This window comes from the organism of the source record quoted next, unplaced genomic scaffold, assembly GCF_019419815.1.
Source record: "Pyrus x bretschneideri cultivar Hongxiangsu unplaced genomic scaffold, Pyrus_bretschneideri_v1 Contig22, whole genome shotgun sequence".
Classification (NCBI taxonomy): domain Eukaryota; kingdom Viridiplantae; phylum Streptophyta; class Magnoliopsida; order Rosales; family Rosaceae; genus Pyrus; species Pyrus x bretschneideri.
This window is the reverse complement of record NW_025999524.1, coordinates 1,992,957-2,006,764: the sequence shown is the minus strand read 5'-3', so window position 1 is coordinate 2,006,764 and position 13,808 is coordinate 1,992,957. Positions and strand designations below refer to the sequence as shown.

At 37.8% G+C, this 13,808-nt stretch overlaps 2 protein-coding genes across 5 annotated transcripts; one reads left to right on the top strand and one right to left on the bottom strand.

Moving 5' to 3' along the window:
* Positions 1 to 780: 780 nt before the first annotated feature.
* On the bottom strand, positions 781 to 7,131 carry LOC103950874. Its single transcript, XM_009362124.3, has 11 exons — positions 6,881 to 7,131; positions 6,016 to 6,335; positions 5,734 to 5,811; positions 5,072 to 5,628; positions 3,702 to 4,310; positions 3,270 to 3,424; positions 2,536 to 2,750; positions 2,318 to 2,451; positions 1,888 to 2,222; positions 1,703 to 1,806; positions 781 to 1,191 (listed from the first exon to the last, which is right to left on the bottom strand). The coding sequence occupies exons 2-11, from the start codon at positions 6,323 to 6,325 to the stop codon at positions 1,121 to 1,123; spliced, it is 2,568 nt and encodes an 855-aa protein (XP_009360399.2). The 5' UTR covers positions 6,326 to 6,335; positions 6,881 to 7,131; the 3' UTR covers positions 781 to 1,120.
* Positions 7,132 to 10,116: 2,985 nt separating this feature from the next.
* On the top strand, positions 10,117 to 13,509 carry LOC125477750 (protein TWIN LOV 1-like). Of its 4 annotated transcripts, XM_048585171.1 has the most exons (8): positions 10,132 to 11,136; positions 11,345 to 11,558; positions 11,670 to 11,734; positions 11,860 to 11,939; positions 12,047 to 12,102; positions 12,189 to 12,252; positions 12,907 to 13,063; positions 13,185 to 13,509. In XM_048585171.1, the coding sequence occupies exons 1-7, from the start codon at positions 10,563 to 10,565 to the stop codon at positions 13,057 to 13,059; spliced, it is 1,206 nt and encodes a 401-aa protein (XP_048441128.1). In that variant the 5' UTR covers positions 10,132 to 10,562; the 3' UTR covers positions 13,060 to 13,063; positions 13,185 to 13,509. The 4 variants fall into 4 exon arrangements, 3 of the variants coding, with proteins under 3 accessions (XP_048441129.1, XP_048441128.1, XP_048441127.1); XR_007258704.1 differs by lacking the exon at positions 13,185 to 13,509 and having other exon boundaries at positions 10,117 to 11,136; positions 12,047 to 12,082; positions 12,907 to 12,992; XM_048585172.1 differs by having other exon boundaries at positions 10,130 to 11,136; positions 11,351 to 11,558; positions 12,907 to 13,509.
* Positions 13,510 to 13,808: the final 299 nt, after the last annotated feature.

Genomic DNA, 13,808 nt, shown 5'->3' with positions numbered 1-13,808 from the left:
TGCAAAAGGCATCATTGCCTGCAATGCGTGCATCTTATTATTTTCATCTTTTATTTATTTTTTGGGTTTTATTTTTTTATTTAATTTTTCACCCAAGACCACTTCTCATATTTTTCTTCTTTTTTTTTTTTCAATTTTCCACTTGTTTTTGTTATGCTAAATTGAAAGAATTTCAGAATCTTATTTAAAATGTTCAATTGAATAATTAAAAAAAAATGCAAAAGGAGAAAACGAAAATGTGAAATCACCACTAGTAAAAGAAAAGAAAAAAACAAATGAACAAAGAATGTTATGCCTGCATTGCACTTAGATTCGCTAGGTACGCTACTATGGCAGTACCAGTAAAGCACTGCTTTTTAAAATGAGAGACTTTTATTGGGTACACTCGCTAGGTACGTTATTATAACAGTAACAGTAACACACTGTTTTTCAAAATGAGAGATTTTTACTAGGTACGCTACTGTAACAGTACCAGTAACGCACTTCTTTTTCAAAATGAGAGACTTTTACTAGGTAGACTCACTAGGTACACTACTATAACAGTAACAGTAACGCACTACTTTTCAAAATGAGAGACTTTTATTAGGTCCGCTACTTTAATAGTACCAATAACGCATTGCTTTTAAAAAACATTATAACGAACAGCATTATATTGCGTCCTAAGTTTGAAACACTGCACCGACGTACCGGATGCAGGTACGTTCTTGTGGAAATTTGCAAAAGCCATCACATCATGTGGGGAACGGAATAAAGGAAGAAGAAAACAATGAAGAAAAAGAATCAGCCAAATCATTGCCATGTATAAAACTCAATGAAAATCTCTCTAATTTTTTTCTGTATAAAATGGTTACATCTCAACACATACAGAGAATACAGTCTCCCATCGAAGGGATATTTGTAACAATTCCTATCCCCTCTCAAACCACCATTTACAACACAGGGAACCTTGTATTTCTAGAACGAATTCGAGAATCTCGACTAAAGAAAGCAAAAGCAAACCTCGGTGCAGCGCCTGTTGTTAAGAGCCTGATGCTGGATGACTGCACATGTGACGGTTCCAAATTCTTCAATGGCTCGGTTTAAAGTGGGAGAATGACATGCATGCTGCACTAGATATTTCCTAAATAATCCCTGTGGAAATACTGGAAGTCGCATTAATCTTCAGTGAGTACTCGGGTATATAGGTAACACCTGTTGTGCAAGAAAATGGTACTCGATCAGAACAGCAAGTTCATCGGTTGGATTTTCACATTTAAGTAAAGGATAACCCTCGTAAATGATACGAGATTTAGTTCTGAGAGAGGAACCCAAGAGAAGGCAGAAAACCAACCAAAGTGTCTTCTAGATACTTGCTTCGTTACTTATTGATTAATATAACTGCCCAATACTCGTTCCTTTTTTCCTAATGCTCCATCTTTAAGCAGTCAAATTAGCGGACCTAGATTCCATAACAGAATACGCCTAAACAAGTGCTATTTATCATTTTCTTTTCAGACCTATTGAGTAATAATTGTTGTTTAACGGTCAAAGCAGGACATAATTTGAACAGTAAAACTGTAGAACATAACCCCTAAGTATCAACTAATGAACCCTTATCCAAACGTACTATTAAATTTTGCTTGACATGAAGGTACATAAACCACTCATTTTTCCTAAAGTGGAGTGTGGAAACAGAAAATGGTAGAATTACGAAGATATTTACCTTTTTCCTTCACATCAATTTGTAGTGTGTCCAGTGTAATTATGCCATCAGTCAATGGAAGTAGCTCAAGCTTGACGGTTGCCATAGATTGAGAGGGGATGCATCTGATGTGACGAGAGAAACTTTTAATAACAGGAATACCCATGAACACAAAATGAAAAAGAGAGAAGAAAATGGAGCATTACCCCAGTGGAACTCTACTCTGAAGCCACAGATGTGTACAACATGGACCGGTACTTGGAATGGCATCAGATAATGGAGAAGTCTGTTCGCTAAAAGAAGCTGGCCAAACTCCACCTTTACCATGTTGTTTCTGATTGTCCGAAAGGAGTGGTGAGCTTATCATCTGCATTGTAGGAATCTTTCCTGTAAACTCAGGTAAACTAACAAATGGACTCATTGGTGAAGTAGGGGATGAGTTCAAGGAGACCACTGAAGGAGGGGAAGTGAATGAAGCTGGAGCAAGAACTGTCAGAGTTAGATCTTCTGACATTAGATTTGAAACCTGAAGAATTAAGACCTGCAAGATTGAAAAGTTAGATGGAACCTTACCTAATACAACGTGAAAAAAGGAAATCCCCCAAAGACACATTCGAACTACAAAGTATATGAAACCTGAACAGGAAGCTGAGAGACTCCTCCATTGGGTGCACTAGATTGTCCAGACATTTCAGTTGCAACAGAGATCATAAGATCCCTTGAAACACGCGGACACCAACTTGTTGGCTGTCTGAAAAATAATCTCGACTCTGCAGATGTAACATAAAAGGAGAAGAATTAGAAATTAAAACTCAGGTCCTCCAACTACGGAACATTGAGAGATGTATAATTACCAGCGTAGTTGCACCGACATGATACCATAATTGCGTACTGATCAGCAGTTGAAGCACTCTTCTTTCCTTCAACAGTCTTAGCCGGCGGACGCAAGCTTGGTGCTGCATTTCCAGCCTGCAGTTGTGATGATTGAGGTCTTCTATCTCCACCAGCCTTGAAATTCTTCCACAGGGATGTTACTGGTTTAAGAATAAAGGAATGCTCTTCACCTCTCCTGCCATTAGAAACTTTAATGAGAAGAGAACAAATAAATTGGGATTCCAAAAACTATACATCTTTCTTCAAAAAAAGTGTGATGTAAGTAACAACGTAACATATGAGTTTCAAACTCTAAAGATACGAAGCTCCAACTTTACTCCAAAATGATGGTGCCCTTTTTCTGTCACCAAGTGCGTTTGCTGTGTCAAACCTGCTATCAGAGTAGCCAGAGGTTGTTTTCCTACCCCAAATTTGAATCAAACTAGATGTAAGCCATTTGTGTTTTTTCCCATTTTTCTTAGGCATCTAAGCTCTTTCTAAGTTCAAGAGAATTTGCCAACTGTTATACATGCAAAGGAACTTCTTCTACGTGAACACAGAGTACCAGGAATTTTGCCCGATCCACATAATTTTCTAATCCTAGGCATTATTGTGATAAAAAAACACACAATCACCATGAAAAATGAAGTTTCTGTAACAAGGAAAACTACAGTGTGACATGAAAACCAAATTGAGATACCAAAGAGATAACAACCTGAGGCCTAGATTTGGCAAACTGTGATCATTTCCTGCTTCTATACATGCAATTGGTAATGATAAGGACTGTCCGCCTATTGAAGCCTCCTCAAAAACAATAGTTATAGCATCTATATAAACCACTATATTTGGCGCATGTGTTGGAGAAACATTCTGCACAACAAAAGGTTAATGTGAGACAAAGCCTAGCAAACATGTCATTCCTAACAAGATATTAGACATAAAAATATCAAGGCAAAACAAGTATTAACCCATTTCTGGAGAAATGTTCTGCAAAACAAAATGCCAACTTAATAGGAATGTGAGACAAAGCCTAACAAAAATGTCATTTCAAATTCAAACAAGCGGGATTAGACATTATAAAACTTCCAGGAGGAAAAACAAAAGCACAATTAACAAACACCTTGACCTAGTCAATCATTGCTCACACCTTTATCTGGACACAAAGAAGGTCATCTGTATTGCAGTCAGCAGCAAAAGAATGGATTTCCACAGGTTGTATGATTTCAAGTTTTCTCCTCCACCTTCTTCCAGGTATATAGATTCCCTCCAATCCACAACAAACGGAAAATCTTTCTCGCTCCAATGACACGCCTCGAAAAGATAAAAGCCCCTCCCCACCAGTTTTTTTATTCTTCAAGAATTTCTGAGATGAATTCTGATCCCAGTCTTCAAGATCAAAGCTTGGCTTAGAACTTGCAGCTTTAATAGGTGCGGGTGGTGGTGTAGTATTTTGTGGTAATGATGACATGGAGTAACTTCTAAAATGGGAGAAGAGTTGAGAACCAGATTTTTGAGATGTGCTACCAATTCCTGAATTGGAAGTTAAAGCAGGAGATAAAGGGCGAGCTGGAGGTGGAAGGGTGTTATCCAAAGGGAGCAACCATTTCAACAATTCACCACACGGGTCCTGATTTGCATCAACTAAGTTGTCCTGAGTCTCAGCAAACAAACTTCTCTCATGATATTTCTCAAACTGAAGAATCTCAATAACAGGGTCATTCAAAAAATCTATGCCAACATTCACTTGTAAAAGAACCTGCATCCTTCCAAACAAGAAAATGGAATGAGAATAAGTGATCTGAACAACTGCTTACAATAGCCATGAATGTGAGAAGAAAAAGAAAATTCAGTATACTTAAAAATGGAAGGTATAGAATAAACAAAGCAACAGTAGAAAATGTAACATAGGGGTCAGGAATTTGTTATCAGAGTTACAAAACTTACTTATTTTAGTACAAACTAAGACCCACCAGGGATTTTCTCTTATAAAACCTTGCAGGAAGCTTAACAACTAAAGCTGCATGAATATGGAGGAAATTCTACTCTCAACTTTCAGCTAACAAATGAAGACCAATAAACCAGCAAACACAAATAAGACATGGATTCTTCAATGTACGCCTAAAACCTGCTAAACACACCTATCTAATATTCAATTAACATTTTTATCCTACAGTCACCTGAAAACAAAATCATTGGAAATTCGATGAGCACAGAATAACATAAATCTAAAAAAATTCCGGCTGCAATAGTCATTGCCAGTGAGCCATGGTCAGCCTAAGAAAAAAAATGAAAATTATATCAGAGGTACTTTGGGATTATACGGGGTTAAGTGTGAAGACTAGCTGGATGGGTAAACAAAATCTTTGGTGAAGATAGAAGCTCCCCAGTTTTTCACCATAAAACAATGTCCCGATATCAATTTGATATTTCATTTCTCAAGTGGGTTGAAGTATGATATGAATATACATACAATACGTACGTATACAATGAATAACCTACAAGCTTCATTGCACATACCACTATGTCTCCATTAGAAAGAGAGCAACACTTGACATTATTTCTTGCTACGCCTCCAGAGACATTGGGATCAAAATTCCCTTTATCAATAATGGCATTTACTGCAGTTTTCTGGGTTCCATCTTCCGTGGACTCTTGACCATCCACATCAACCGATTCTGAAGACTTCTTAGAAGTACCTTTTTTTGCCCAAAGTGCCTCACTTGAGTCTGCAATCCTAACAAAAAAATGAGAACTCTCAAATCTTTGCAATAAAATTTCCGCCTGTCTCTTGTGATCCTCCATTCTGAGAAGAGATTCACTAGCAGAAACATCCTTTTGTGAACCAGTCTTCTCCTTTGAAAGGGTTTCACCATTATGATCTGCACCTTGACTATCAGGACTCATATCTCCCTTTCCCAACAATGTACCATTGCCATCTTCCACATTTCCATTTTGTTTCTTTGGGCTGAGTCTTAAGCCATTTTTACTCATGGCTGCAGCTAATTTAAAGGGAGTGATAATTTCTGTGTCCTGCTTACACGCTGACAAGCATGCAAGGACATGGACTTGTTCACCTGGATTAAAAAATAGATTTCAGGTCCTAATGAAGGATGTGTCCTCCATGTGAATATATAAAAAGGCATGTCAAGACCGAAAGAGTCAGGAGATTGAAGAACTACCAGGGAAAACAAAGGACCGGTCCAGAGAGCGTAATGACTGTATATCCGGTGCATCATTCCAATTATCAGGGAGTTCTTCTGCAAGAGCAAAACAAGCTTTATGCATACTATTTTATAATCACCATGATAGAATTACTTATTTAATACATAATGTAAGCACTTAGTCAACTACATTTGTGTATATCATAACTCAGCTAAAGTGCACACCCAGAAGAGAACATGCGATCCTACACTCTATGCAAAATATCAGAACATAGTTCGAGTATAATGGAAAGCACTTACTATATGGAATGGAGATCCATCCCTCCTCATCAGAGACATCATAATGCTTTGCTATGACAGAGGTTTCTTTCTCTGCACCAATTCCATTTTCACCTCTAGCTTCACTTTCTCCAGCATTATCTTCGATTGTGGAATACTGTGGATATGAATCTTCACCAATTAGACTCTCCAAGGTTGTTGCAGATTTTGGGGTAGGATACGTCTCTGCAGGTGGTTCGTGAACAGGAGGCACAGGCGGTACAAAAGGAACAGACGGCTGCTCTGCTGTCACACGCTGTACATGCTGAGTAGATCGCATAAGGAAATTCATTGTCCCACCACTGCAAAATCAATAAATGTTGTCAGTCAAATGAAACATGGGTTATGTTAAAGCAGGCGAATGTGTATGTATAGCTTGAACATGCGAATCCATCCCAATGAAGCTGGTGTGAATCTCATCGACACGGCAATTAAAAGTGCCTAGCTAGTGAAATTCACCACCCGAAAATTCTCCATCACCTTCCTAAACGCATTTTTCATGCACCCGAATTTCCGACACCCGCAGTCAAACTCCACTGGCAAGCCATCCAAATCATAGGCTTTTACTACACTACTTCAAAAATGGCCACTTGATCAAACAGTTCAAATACTCTAAATCTGAATGCATGATTCATGGCATTTGTATAACAAATAAGCAAACAAAAATCACAATCTAGAAATCCTCACAACCCGATACGAAATCTGTAAAGCTCTCTCTGGTTCCAAAGATTCGGCATTGGAATTGAATTTCGAGATTGGCCTTCCAATGCCGAATCCAGAGTCACAATTGACTGAGAATCAAAATCTAAATTCCATTTAGCAGTTCTTCAGAACCAAATCTACTGACCTGAGATCGAGTCCTCCGTCGAACCTTGGCGGTGATCGCAATCCCGGAAGGTTTCGAAGCTGAAAGCCCTAATTGTTCGATTCCGGTGCTTCTCTCCCCTGAAATGTCCGAATCCTAAGCTCCGGAAGTTGACGACGGTGATGCGATGGTGGAGTACGATCAGAGTTCAGAAGGGAGAGTCTGCGAGCTCTGATTGTGAACTTCGGGTTCCCTTTCACCACTGCGTTGCCACCATAACCGTCACTGTAAAAACTAAAAGGAACATAATAGTTTGTTGGTTTTTTTGGCCCCGAGACTTTTAAATTCATGAAGCCCAACAGAGAAGGGAAAAAGACTACGAAATTCGGCCCAAATAAATTGGGCCCTAGCTACAGGTTTTCCTTTTTTTTTTTTTTTTTTTTTTTTTTGGGTAAATTAATGTTCATCTAGACGATTTGAAAATTGGTTAGTCATTCATATATGTCAAATAAATCGACAATTATGGTATCTAATAACATATTCATGATGAACCCTATATTTATTTAATTTATATGAATAATCAAACGGTCTCCAAATCGATTAGATATTTAAATAGATACCAATGAATGGTTATAATTATAACGTTTGTATAGTAAAATAATGCCAACTCGTGTAAAAATTCGTACATATAAAAAGTCAAAACAGTGTATAAAAGTAGACTGGTTAAGGAAAGATTTTTTAGTATGCCCAGAACATGGCATCCACGCCACATATTTCTATTCAAGTGATATAAAGTTTTTCTTTTAGTGTCATTCCAATTATATAATTAAATGTTGTGTCTCTGCACATTAACAAATCTCTCGTAATTAACATAAGCATGTGAACTAAGTCCGAAAAGCAAATACATTTGGGAACTGGATCCCCTCCTGAGCTTAGGAGGCCAAACCTCTTGAGCAAAGGATCCAGGGCGTTGAAATTTGGTCAAATGATTGCAGTTATTATAACTTTTAGAGAGACCTTCCATTTGTAGCCGTTTGATCAAATTTTAACGATCCAGATTCTTTGCTCAAGAGGGGATCCAGTTCCATATATTTGTATTTATATGATAACTTAATTATATATATATATATATATATATATATTGGACAAAACGACATCTTTGTTTTATGGACAACTAATTTAATGATCTGCTTTGGTGTAATGAACTAATGATGAGTATGACACATACAATTTTAAAGATTATCCAAAACAATCAGTCTCATCACTTGCATTTCTAATTTTAACGTTTACTTTTATTTTTTAATCTTGTTATATTTTTTTGTGAACTACATTTTTCTTATAAATTAAAATGTAGGACGTGAATTTGCCAACCCATGTCGATTACTGGATGCTTTGGAGGAGTGGGCAACTGCTTACACAATTGAACCTAGTTTTTGCATGCGTGGCTCATTAAATAGATTTGCTTACTCAATGACAAGGATTCATATGACACGATCAGAGATGAAGTCATAAAGAGACCATTATCGTCCCAAGCTCTTCCTAATATATTTTTTAACACAGAAAAGTTAGTGTTATACTTGTGATTTTCAAGATTTTCCGTAAGCGTGGAGCTCCAATCCGACATTTTTACTTTAATTTGTTCATCGAAGTTGATTTGAGATTGGTGGCTCTTATCACCAACTGCCTATGAAGTTCAGGCAATTTGTTGCTTGTGAACTTTGAAGAAGACTCTAATTTGGGGGCAATGGAAGGAAAGAGGAAGAAAGTCAGAGATTTAGTGTTTAGGTTTAAGGAAGAAGATGATAAAGACGTTATCATATCAGATCCAAGACACGATGATCGATTACCCATTGCATGCAGAGTAATTTTTGTAAGCTTAAAAAAATATTTCGGATTGAAACTTTTAAATATCTTCAAGGCTAAAATCCTGATTCCGCTATTGAACGCAATTACCCTGTCAAGGACACATCTCATATTAATACATAAAAACAGTGTAGATTTTTATCTATATATTCTTATTTTATTAATACGAAACGTGGTGTAACAACGAAACTGCGTTATATGGATTATTCACCTGCTCAATTAGCTCTTGTACTTACATGACACGTCAAGCACAGCGGCGCCTAAACAAAGGAACAGCACAGGACGATGCGGACTGGAAAAGTATGATTAGACGTTGGTTAGTGCGTTTTTGAACTCAAACTCCAGTTTTGTTTTGTTTGGACCCAGCTTCGTTTGACAACGACTGGGAACCCAAAAAGATTTAATTAATGAAATGGAGCGGTGATTAAGATGTGATTAGGAGGTGAAACCAAGGGAACCCGCATAAATTAATTAATCAATTGGATGAGGCTTACCGACATCCCACAGCCAAACTCCACAAGAGTCACAAAGGTGTGTGTGGGATGTGGACTACCGACATCGAGTTCGGATTCTCGTTGGATCATTTTTGTAAGGATATTGGGAATTCGTTAATCGTTTTTATTCATTGTATATCGTGTAGTCAAAAATCAGTTTAAATATTTTTATTTAAGAATAAATATAAACAGTATTTGACAAAAACTGTTTGTACGATATACAATGAACAGACACGATTCACAAATCCTTAAGATCCTTACCAAAAGAATCTGAAGAGGATCCTGTTGGACCGACATCCACCACAACACTCCAAACGATGACAAAGGGGTGTGTGGGATGAGGATAACCAGAATCCCACCAAAACAATGACAAAGGAAAGATCGTAAGTGGATCTTTTTTCGTAAGTGAATATTTTTTCAAATTACCATGTATTCCTCCAAATTTTTTGAAATATAAGCAATGTTGGAGAGTTTAAATTCAGAATGCAACGGTTAAAACATAAGACTTAAACCACCTAAGCAATCTATTATGGCATCTACTCTTCATTCTTTGTTTTTGTTTTTGAGAGCACTTTTCATTCTTTGATCAATACTTATAAACGTGAATTCACTCACAGCATCCCCAATGAATTCTTTAAATGAGCTCCTAGCCAAAATATGAAGAGAAATCGAAAAATTTCATCTCCAATCACACTTTCTATCATGCTTTTAAATTTAGAGAGAAGTCGGAAAATCTAAAAAGTAAGAAAGATGGCACTAGCATTCGTTATTATTGTTTTAATAATATTTTAATAAAAATTTTATTTCAATTGATTCATAATTATTATGACTTTTTACTCTTTAGCCTTTTTTTTTTCCTGAAAAACGAATAGCCCAAACAAAACTATTAGAATAATAAATTAAAATATTTCAATTTGACTCTGCACAATTTGCTATAGCCTTGCTTCAAAAAAAAAAAAAAAAAAAAAAAAAAAGGGGGAAATTCAGATTTATTTAGTTTTCGCACTAATTAAGCCAAAAACGATTGATTTTTCTCCGCGATTATTGTTAATTCGAAAACACAACAACCTGCACTAGATATTTTCGAATTTGAAAATCCTGATGGGTTCCCTTTCACTATGAGCTCACTTTCTCACAAAAAATGTTCATCAAAGCTGCTATCTTTACATTTCATATGTCATAAAACTCACCCAGTAATCAATGGGCGACGCCAATTGATAAACTTCTTTGAATTTCTGCGTGCTCTGCTCGTTTTCTCAACTGGGTTTTCTCCAATTTTTTAACTTTACGGGTGCCCACATGGGATTGGGACTCGACCGAACACAGAGCGGCGCAGGTTTTGTGGAAGTGATTGGAGAACAGGGACGATGGAATCGGAGCTGGGTTTAATTGAGCAGTCGTTCATCAGCCGCTACTCGCTCTGGGTCCAGGAAGCTCTGGGGGAATTGGCCGACAGCTTCACGATCACTGACCCTTGGATTTCCGGGCACCCAATCGTGTTCGCGAGCAAAGAGTTCCTGAAAATGTCGGGATATTCGATGAACGAGGTGGTCGGGAGGAACGGCAGAGTGTTTCAGGGTCCGGGGACTTGCAGGCGGTCGGTCATGGAGGTCCGGGAGGCCATCAGGGAGGAGCGAGATGTCCAGGTTAATTTGCTGAATTATCGGAAAGACGGGACGCCGTTTTGGATGCTGTTTCATATGTGTCCTGTTTTTGGGAGGGAGGACGGGAGGCTGATTCATTTCGTGGGAGTTCAGGTTCCGATTTCGAGGAAGCCGAGGCGGTCTGGTGGGAGAAATGGGGTTGGTTTGTGTGAGGAGGGGTCTAGGATGAGTGAGATTGTTTACGGATCGTGTCGAAAAGAGGTGTGCTTTGATTCTTTGGTTGATTTGGGTCGTGTTTTGTCATTGGAATCTGCATTGGATGATGCTGATAGCAGAGGTTCGTGTAATGCAATTTCTTAATTTTTTGTTCCAAGTAATGTTGTGATATGTTACTTTTTCAATTGTTGTTTCCTGTTGTCTATGATTGTTGGTGATGTTAATCTTAAACTACATTGTTTTCGGTGTTCTAGCTGTGTTGATTGCGGTTTCTGGTTTTGATTGTGACCAAATTTTTGTTGTGCTTGAGTCTTCGTTTACCATGTAAGACGCAGGATTCAACATTGAAGAATCGTGTGAGGCAAGTGATGTAGAGAAGACGAGAGCTGCAACTGCGATTAATAACATCTTGTCCGTGTTAACGCACTATAGCGAGTTAACGGGCAGATTAGTTTGTGGGAAGAGATGCAGCTTATCAGGGGTGGGACTTCTCAGTTCAGCCTTAAATATATCTCTTGGTAGAATCAAACAAAGCTTTGTATTGTGAGTTGTTGCAAATTCTCATTTCCTTACTTTGCAGAAGGTTTCATGCTTTCTGAAGATTGCTGATGAGTGTACATTTTGTTTGCTTCGATATGATTGTGTTGCTTTCAGAACTGATTCGCACTTACCGGATATGCCTATAGTTTATGCAAGTGATGCCTTCTTCAAATTGACAGGTAACATGTGCAATGTTAGCTATTTGCCAGGGTCTTTCTTAACCATCTCAACTCCATGTTGTTTGCAAATCTTTTGAATAATCCAGCATATGCAGTTACTCAACTTAGTTGCTTTCCCTGTATAGGTTATGCCAGACATGAAGTCTTGGGGCGTAATTGTAGATTTTTGAGTGGGGCGGATACAGATCCCTCAATGATATGTCGGGTATTTTCCCTTTTTCGTCGTGATTATGTCGTCACCATATATTTTGGTGATTGGGTGGAATAGATAGATGTTAGTGCATATCCCATTTTTGCTTGTTTTCCCCTCAGATAAAGGAAAGCATTCAAAACGAAACAGCATGCACAGTACGTATCTTGAATTACAGGTTGCTGCTTAACTATTTGTTCTATATGTTCCACATGCACTACAAATTATTCATCGGATTTGACTTTGTTGCTATTTCATTCTCAGGAAGGATAAAAGTTCATTTTGGAATCTCCTTCACATATCACCTATTCGTAATGCTTCTGGCAAGGTACTTTATGGCTAAAGCTTTCACGACTCTAGTTGAATCTTATTTTTTTGTACTGTTAATTGTTTTTGTCTATGAGATGTATTGGTGTGCCTTTGCTTGGAGAAAAGTAAGGCAGAAAATGCTTTTCAATTGATCAACCTTTTCTGGTATACAAATATGCAGTTTCGTTTTTGGGGGACTAAGTTTCCTTCCTTTTTCTCTTGTATTGGGATTGCTTCACAGTTCACATACAGTTGACTTCCATGTTTGTGTGGAACCGTTTGAACAAATGAGAAAATTATATTAGCTAAGACATTATTAACTTGGAGATGTGTTGGCAGAGCTGTAACTATGCCTTTTGTGTTGTGCAAGCATTGATGGATAATATCATCAGAGGTGTTACAGTTTACCAATTTCTAATCTTTCTCCATTTTATGAAAGAATTGAACCTCTTGATATTTTGGCCTGTTGAATGTGGTTGCTCATTTTCTTTATAAATCCCATTTACGAGTCTTAGGCACAGCATCCTTGAATCCCAAGGATCCAGATTAGTACTCAACTGGCAGTGCTAATTGACAAAATCACTTTAGTTCCACTTTACCCAATCTATTGGTATGGACCCAGTTGCTCATCTTGTGTCTCTCTGTTTCTCTTACTATGTTTATGGCTGTTCAGATTGCATACTTTGTCGGTGTTCAGACGGAAGAAGGGTGTAAGAACCAGGTCGAACATGGGCTAAGCCCTGAGATGAGGCAGCTTAGCGCTGTTGGTGCAGTCAGAATTGCAGTGCGGAGCTTAACAATGGGTGCCGGCCCTTCCAAGTCTTAAGAGAGTAACAACCTCTGCATCTTGCTTGCTGCTAGTGCCGCCTTATATCTCACCAATATATCCCACAGTCCCATGCTAGAAATTTATTCCATTGTAACACATTAATTTATGTTCTTATCTGGCAGTAGATGGAAATGCAGACATCGGAAAAAAGTTTGGTTCGTTGCCACATCCGATCCTTGTTACACTTAATTGTTCATATATAAAAGGTCTGTCAGTGGAAATTTATCAAGTTTCAGCTCGAAACTCTCAGACTCACTCCAGCTTCAAGCTGCTCATGATGATTGGCCTTCTTCTCCGCGGTCGTTTATCTTTCTTCTGGTGTTTGTCCTCTTTCTGTGATGTCTTCCTTGTTTCGTGTATTGTACCTTTCTTTGCAAGAAAAGAAATGTGCAGAAAGCAATTTGGAGTTGCAATCATCTATTAAATTAAACACCAAAGTTTGTGTTCCGGTTTGGTTGTGTTCTTATCAAAAGAATCAGGCTTAATATTCCCAATTTAAGTCGGGAAAATAAAATGGCTTCAAAGTTGTAGGTTTGAGCATCTAGGCTAGCCTGTATTAGGCAATTTTCTACACTACACCCCAATTCACTAAAATTGTTGATATTTTCAAATTACCTATGAAAATTTTAAATATCGTGAGAATATAGTGCTTCACCTCTTTTCGATTATTTACAAGCCCATTTACAAATATTTTTTTTCTTATAAAGTAGGGCAATTGGTGACAAGTCACAATTATCCATCCCTCC

Excerpts from the sequence above, each read along its gene's own strand:
- LOC103950874 (XM_009362124.3), bottom strand. The coding sequence starts at position 6,325 with ATGAATTTCCTTATGCGATCTACTCAGCATGTACAGCGTGTGACAGCA. Across the intron at positions 2,751-3,269 it reads TTGCCAAATCTAGGCCTCAG|GAGAGGTGAAGAGCATTCCT; the intron begins GTTGTTATCTCT and ends TTCTAATGGCAG. Across the intron at positions 2,452-2,535 it reads ATGTCGGTGCAACTACGCTG|AGTCGAGATTATTTTTCAGA; the intron begins GTAATTATACAT and ends TTACATCTGCAG.
- LOC125477750 (XM_048585171.1), top strand. The coding sequence starts at position 10,563 with ATGGAATCGGAGCTGGGTTTAATTGAGCAGTCGTTCATCAGCCGCTAC. Across the intron at positions 11,137-11,344 it reads GGATGATGCTGATAGCAGAG|ACGCAGGATTCAACATTGAA; the intron begins GTTCGTGTAATG and ends TTACCATGTAAG. Across the intron at positions 11,559-11,669 it reads ATCAAACAAAGCTTTGTATT|AACTGATTCGCACTTACCGG; the intron begins GTGAGTTGTTGC and ends TGTTGCTTTCAG.